Below are 7,128 nucleotides of genomic sequence, written 5' to 3'. Positions count from 1 at the left end.
GAACAAGGGGATGAGTACTAGGCCTCATAAGATAAACACCCCTGCTAGACCTATTATTAGACTTAGCAGGCAGAGCTCATTTACCAGGGGCCTGGTTCTACCTTCTTGGGTCAATATTCATTTTTGGAAGCCCTGAACAATGCTACTCCTAGGGTGGGGATTGGGACGAGGTCTGTGATTTTGCCCCTGAGGGAGGTGGGTCACAATGATAGGCTTTTGGAATGTTAGGGGGCTAAATAATCCAGGGAAGCAAAAGTATATTAAATGGTTTCTTCATTCCCACCATATTGGACTCTTTGGCCTCCTTGAGACGAAGGTTAAGCCTTCGTCTCTAAATAGAATAAGAGATAGTATTTGTGCTGGATGGTGTGTGTCTACTAACTCCCAGTGGCACAAAGGGGGTAGGGTGTGGTTACTATGGAAACCACACCTTTATCAAATGCATTTTATAGAATATAACGCTCAATTTATTCATGTTAAGGTTACTGAGTTGCACACTGGTGTACATTTCTTCCTCACAATGATTTATGCATTCAATGGTGTTCAGGAGAGGAAGAGCCTATGGACTAGGCTGGGGTACTTTAAGAATCATATATCTGGTCCTTGGCTCTTATGTGGTGATTTTAATACTGTGCTTAGTCCTTGCGAAAGACTAGGTGGGCAGTCTACTGAAGAGGAGATTGAGGATTTTCAGAACTGTGTTGATAATTGCAGGCTAGTGGATATGGTTGCCTCTGGTTCTTACTTCACTTGGAACAACAAGCAGGAGGCAAATACTAGAGTGTATAGTAGACTTGATAGGGCATTGGTTAATCATGAATGGACTCTTGAGAAACCTGACTTTTATGCTCATTTCCATGTGGAAGGGACGTTTGATCACACTCCTTGCATCATCCAAAGTCAGGGTTCATCCTATCAAAAGAAAACTTGTTTCAAGTATTTCAATATGTGGAGTGGTGTGCATTTGAATTCATTCCCTCTTTGTTACTAATGTCTGGCATACTCCTATCACTGGTACTCCCATGTTTAAAGTTGCTAAGAAACTGCAACTTCTTAAGTACCCCCTGAAGGATCTCAACAGAGCATTGTTTAATGATGTTGAGAATAACTGTATGAGGGCCTGGCAGCATCTTGAACATGTTCAGAAGAGGATTCGTGAAGACCCTACTAATTCTGAACTGATTGGAATCGAGGTTAATGCTCTAAAAGACTATCAAGAGCTACAAACTGCCTGTAACAGTTTTTTATTACAGAAAACTAAGGCTATGTGGCTTGCTGATGGGGATACTAACTTCAAAACCTTTCATACCTATATGAAAACAAGGCAAGCTCAGAATAAGGTTCTCAGAATTGCTGATGAGCAAGGGCAGTGGTTCTCTCAGCCTGTGGACATTCAACAGGCTTTTTTAAAATTCTATCAGAAGCTGTTGGGTGAAGCTGGTGAGGTGACCCCTGTTAATGTGGCAGTGATTCAGAAGGGACCTCTTTGTACTAAGGGGCATTGGGATATCTTGCTGAGGCCAGTTACTAATGAGGAAGTTAAGGATGCACGTTTTTCTATTCCCAATCACAAAGCCCCAGGCCCTGATGGGTTTTCAAGTGCATTTTTTAAAGATTCTTGGAATATTGTGGGTACTGATGTTTGTGATGCAGTCAAGAACTATTTTATTCAGGGGAAAATGTTGAAACAGATGAATCACACCTTTGTTACTTTGATCCCTAAGGTTCCTATGCCTGAGACTGTGTCACAGTTCAGACCTATCTCCTGCTGTAATGTAGTGTATAAGCTTATTTCTAAGCTGCTCTGTACAAGGCTTGCTCAGATCCTACCTAGCATCATCAGTCCTAATCAAGGGGGTTTTATAAAAGGTAGGAATATTATTGAGAACATCCAAGTTTGCCAGGACATTATTAGGCTCTATAATAGGGCATCTGTCTCACCTAGGTGCCTTATTAAAGTAGACCTTAAGAAGGCCTATGATTCAGTGAATTGGTCCTTTCTTTTACAACTTTTGGAAGCCTTGAATTTCCCTCCTCATTTTGTCACTTTAATCAAGGAATGTATGACCACTGCATCCTATTCCTTGGTCCTAAATGGGGAACCTTTTGGCTTCTTTCATGGGAAGCAAGGATTGAGGCAAGGGGACCCCCTTGTCTCCTCTCTTATTCACAATTGCCATGGAGTATTTGTCTAGAGTTCTTGCCTTTACTACTGAGATTCTGCCTTTCAAATTTCATTCTCTTTGTAGCAAGGTCAGACTGTAGCATTTGATGTTTGCTGATGATTTGTTACTCTTCTCAAGGGGTGATCAACAGTCAGTCATGGTTCTTTTGAGGTCTTTTGCCACATTCTCTGCAGATTCTGGTTTGCAGATGAATAAACAAAAATTTAATATCTATTTCTCTGGTGTTCAAAGGCAGATTAAAGATTATATTATCAGTATATCTGGGTGTGTGGAAGGACAGCTACCTTTTAAGTACTTAGGAGTACCTATTACTGCTGGTAAATTGGGGAAAGTTGACTGTCAGGTGCTGATTGAAAAGATAGTGGAAAGGATTAGGTCTTTTGGTGCCAGGAAGATTTCTTATGCAGGAAGGGTTGTGTTAGTCAAATCTGTACTGACATCCCTTTTTACTTATTGGGCCAATATTTTCTTAATCCCCAAAGGAGTCCTGAGGGAAATTGATAGCCTGTGTAGGAACTATCTCAGGGATGGTACTGATATTTACATGAGGTCTCCCCTGGTTTCCTGGGAGCAGGTTTGTTCTCCACATAATGAGGGGGGATTAGGGATTAGGTATAGCTTTGATTGGAACAGAGCTACTGTTGGGAAGTTAGTATGGTGGTTGTATTGCAAGCCGGATAGCTTATGGGTCAAATGGGTCCATCAAATTTATATGAAAGGTGGAAGCTGGGCTAACCATTCCCCCAAGGCTCACATGAGTGGGAATTGGAAAGCTATCTGTAAGGTTAGGGATCTCTTTCAGTCAGGTTACACAGATGGAAAATGGCTTGCAGGGAATGATGGTTATACAGTTGCATCAGGGTATGAATGGCTTCGTCCTAAAAGGCAACAAGTAGGATGGGCTCGCCTTATTTGGAAGAGTTGGGAATTATCAAAGCATAAGTTCTTAGCTTGGCTGATGCTTAAGAATGCTCTAAATGTTAAGGCAAAACTATTCAAGTATGGTATTTGTGCTGATGAAGTATGCTGCATATGTCACACTGATCAGGAAACCATTACTCATGTGTTTCAGAATTGCAGGTATGCTATTTTGGTTATGGAAGGGGTGTGTGAATGGCTGCACATCCCTGTTCCTACTGTTAATGGAATTATTTGGGTAGGCAGAAGGAAATGGAGTCCACTCATGAAGAGTATTTGCCTGGCTGCACTCATGGCTGTTTACTATTCGCTTTGGCAGCAGAGAAACAAGTCCAGATTGGAAGGTGTATTAGCTAGACCAAGTGTTATCATTCAACAAATCCAAACTTGTAATAGGTATAGGTTGGCTAAATGCGAAGTTAGTACTAGTAATGATGTTGCTTGGATTGCTTCATTATGTTGAAGTGTATCTAAATTATATGTATTAGCTTGTAATAGTTGGTTGTTGAGCTTAATGAGAACTTACCTTCTACCAAAAAAACAAACATATACCACCAAAACCCCAAATTACCCAATTAGGGTTTTAAAGGAACTCAACGAATCCCAACATAAAAGGTATAAGGAACTTACCCTCGACATAAGGATCGCAACGGCGTAAAGAACACGATGATCCGACTATCCTAACCTTGGGAATTTGCTAATGATGCGATGAATCAACTTACGTAACTTGCTTCTCTCAATTTAGGTTTTTAGAATGATAAAAAGGTTTAAGAAAAGTAACAGACGTCTTTATATACCAATATCGCATCATTAACAAAACCCGTCAAAACTCAGCCCGTAAACTCACTTACTCGATCGAGTAAGGCACTTACTCGATCAAGTGCCCCTTACTCGATCGAGTACCCAACTTACTCGATCGAGTACCCTACAGGCAGACTACTGTTTTACGTCAAAAACAACTTACTCGACAGAGTAAGCCCCACTCGATAGAGTACCCCAAGATACAAAAAACCGTACTATTATACCTAAAGAGGACTTATGGACTCAAGGAAATTGGGTGGGCTCATTATATATATATATATATATATATATATATATATATATATATATATATATATATATATATATATATAGGCGGGATCTCGTGAGTTGGGGTCTTATGATGAGTTGTGAGTTGGGGAAATCAAGGGCTGAGATTAAAAGAAATCAAGGGCTGAGATTAAATGATAAATTAGGAAAAAAAAAAGGAAAAATCGAAAAATACAAAAGCAGCCGAAACATGAAAACAGAAACTTCATTCAAACGATATTCTCTCTCTCTCTCTCTCTACATCTCTCTACAAATCAGAAACAGAGAAACACAAAAACCAGAACGCCAGCTATCGAAATCTCATAAAAAACCTAATAAGATTACACAAATTCGTTGATTTTTAGCTGCAATCGAATTACAGGTAATGTAAATTCGTTGATTTTTAGTGTATTCAATCGTATTTTCGAAATTAATGTAAAATTCGTGAAATTCGTTGATTTTAATTGAATTGAATACTTGATATTATTGTTTTCAGGTATAAAAGATGGACAACGATATTAATAAAATTGTAGCGAAGAAATCAACTCGGCAGTAAATATGGAAACTGGTAATACTGTTATTGATTCTTATCTCTTTATCCGTCGTTGTTTATAAATCAATTATTGATTTTTATGTGTTTCTCAGGTGTTATTCTGATATTATTGTACTGTCTGGCTTGTATTAGAGTAGAAAAAGAGAACTGTTATTCTGATATTAATGTACTATTATTGTAACAGTACAGTAACATGATTATATTATTGTACTGTTATTGTGATATTATTCTAATATTATTGTGCTATTATTGTGCAGTAGTATGAAAATATATGGCTTGTAAAAGAGTAGCATAAAAAATACAGTATTATTTGTATTATAATAAAGTAGAATCAGAATACTGTTATTCTGATATTATTGTACTATTATTGTAAAAGTAGAGAAACATGATGGTATTATTGTACTGTTATTCTGATATTATGGTACTATTGTTGTGATATTATTGTGCATTAGCATGAAAATATACGGCTGATAAGAGAGTAGCATAAGAAAAACACATTTAGTGTTATTGTGATGTTATTGATTGTCGTCTGTTTCCCAGCTGTTGTTATCATACTGTTATTGTCACATTACTGCAATGTTGATCTCTCCCCCATGCTACTGTTATTGTGATGTTATTGTCATTTTGTTGTCCACTGACTGTACTCATTATAATAATTTACTGTCCCAGATCTTTCTACTGTCTCTATTGTTGAAGACAATGTAGTCTTAGCTATTGAGGATTCTTCTAATAACAATATATTCACCAGAACTTGTTCGGGGCGAGAAAACGATGAGTTTGTTCCAACTCTTTATTACAAAAAGACACACAGGGGGTATTGAGCGCGTGGGTAAGGACTGTGAGAGTGATTTTACGCCTAAACGCGCATGTTCTTTCTTACCTTGGAGGATGCGATGCAGTTCTACAACATATATGCATTGGCTTGCGGATTTGATGTCGGAAGGTACACAAATGCGAAATATAAAGGGGCGTCGTCGTCAAATCAAATCACCGGTCTGTAATGAGATGGGGTATAGAGATATGAAAAGAAAACTACGACTTGAAGCAACAAATCACGAAGTCATTAATTTGAGTACGATGAGAGAACAAAGAGCGGCAATTAGACAACCAAAGAAGCATGCTCGACAAGGTGTGGTGCAAAGGCGCACATGAGGTTGAGAACCTGTGAAAAAAAGAGCAGACAGGACGGATATATTGTTTACGTCTTTGTAGACGTTCACAATCACTCTCTTTACTCTGTCAAAAACAGGGAGTTCCAAAAAGTCATCAAGGGACGTCCATGATTACATTAAGAGGACCATTATTGATCATACTAAGCTAAACATAGGTCCAACATTGAGCTTCATAATTCTCAAGGAATACTCTAATGGTTATCAGAATATCGGTGCCTCTTTGCTAGACTTCAAAAACTTCAAACGAAATATCAAGTGTTACATTGGGGATAAGGATGCTAATATGTTCATTGGGCATTTCAAAATGATGGCTGAAACAAAGGGGTTCTATTTTGCTTATGATCAGTATGAGAAGAAATGCTTGACGAAGGTTATTTGGGCTGATAAGGAAGGGATAAACAACTACAAGTTATATGGAGACACGATCTCGTTTGACCCTACTTATGGGACAAACAAATATTTCATGGTGTTTACTCCGTTCACCGGAGTAGACCACAACAAGAAGACGGTAACTTTTGCAGCTGGGTTACTTGACATTGAGAGTCAGGATTCATTTGAGTGGATTTTTACAAAATTCCTCGAAGCAATGGGGCAGCAGCAACCTTAGTGTATAATAACAGACCAATGCCCTGGAATTAAAAAGGCATGCCCAAATGTTTTCAAGAATTTTGTGCACAAGTACTGCATGTGGCATATCATGCAGAAAGTGCCTGAGAAGGTGGGAAGAGCAATCAGCAATGAGACGGAATTTATGACAGACATAAATGCCGTTGTTTGGGATGTCGACTTAGAACCAGAAGAATTTGAACAAAATTGGTAAACCGTTATTGAAGCACATGGTATGCAAAGCAACCGGTGGTTGAAGTATGTATTCGCAATCAGACAAAAGTGGATACCGGCTTACTATCGCGATCTGCCTCTAGGTTGTTTGCTGCGGACAACCCAGAGATCCGAAAGTTCAAACAGCTATTTCAAACGGTTTGAAATCCACTCTGGAACCCTTGTCGAGTTCTGGATGAGGTACAATTCTGCAATAGAACAGCAAAGGCATTCACAAAAGAGGATGGACACTGCCAACGAGCATAGTATGCTTGAGAAAGTAGGGCCGATGAAGGTAGAGATGCATGCCTCACTTTTCTACACACATCCTATCTTTGCAGACTTTCAGAACGAAGTCAAACATGCGATATGCAGCATGGGGGTCGGGGGTTTGACAACAGTAGGGACAGTG

The 7,128-nt window shown here is 39.0% G+C and overlaps 2 protein-coding genes across 2 annotated transcripts; both read left to right on the top strand.

The window, feature by feature from the left end:
• Positions 1-205: 205 nt before the first annotated feature.
• LOC141640286 (uncharacterized) lies at positions 206-991 on the top strand. Its single transcript, XM_074449135.1, has one exon. The coding sequence runs from the start codon at positions 206-208 to the stop codon at positions 989-991; it is 786 nt and encodes a 261-aa protein (XP_074305236.1).
• A 1,280-nt stretch (positions 992-2,271) lies between these two features.
• LOC141640284 (uncharacterized) lies at positions 2,272-3,567 on the top strand. The gene has a single exon (XM_074449134.1). The coding sequence runs from the start codon at positions 2,272-2,274 to the stop codon at positions 3,565-3,567; it is 1,296 nt and encodes a 431-aa protein (XP_074305235.1).
• The last annotated feature ends 3,561 nt before the right edge of the window (positions 3,568-7,128 follow it).

This window comes from Silene latifolia, unplaced genomic scaffold (assembly GCF_048544455.1).
Source record: "Silene latifolia isolate original U9 population unplaced genomic scaffold, ASM4854445v1 scaffold_75, whole genome shotgun sequence".
In the NCBI taxonomy this organism is placed as follows: Eukaryota; Viridiplantae; Streptophyta; class Magnoliopsida; order Caryophyllales; family Caryophyllaceae; genus Silene; species Silene latifolia.
The sequence above is the reverse complement of the archived record's forward strand: the minus strand, read 5'-3'. Positions and strand labels throughout refer to the sequence as shown.

Coding starts and splice junctions, on each gene's coding strand:
- LOC141640286 (XM_074449135.1), top strand. CDS start 206: ATGATAGGCTTTTGGAATGTTAGGGGGCTAAATAATCCAGGGAAGCAA.
- LOC141640284 (XM_074449134.1), top strand. CDS start 2,272: ATGTTTGCTGATGATTTGTTACTCTTCTCAAGGGGTGATCAACAGTCA.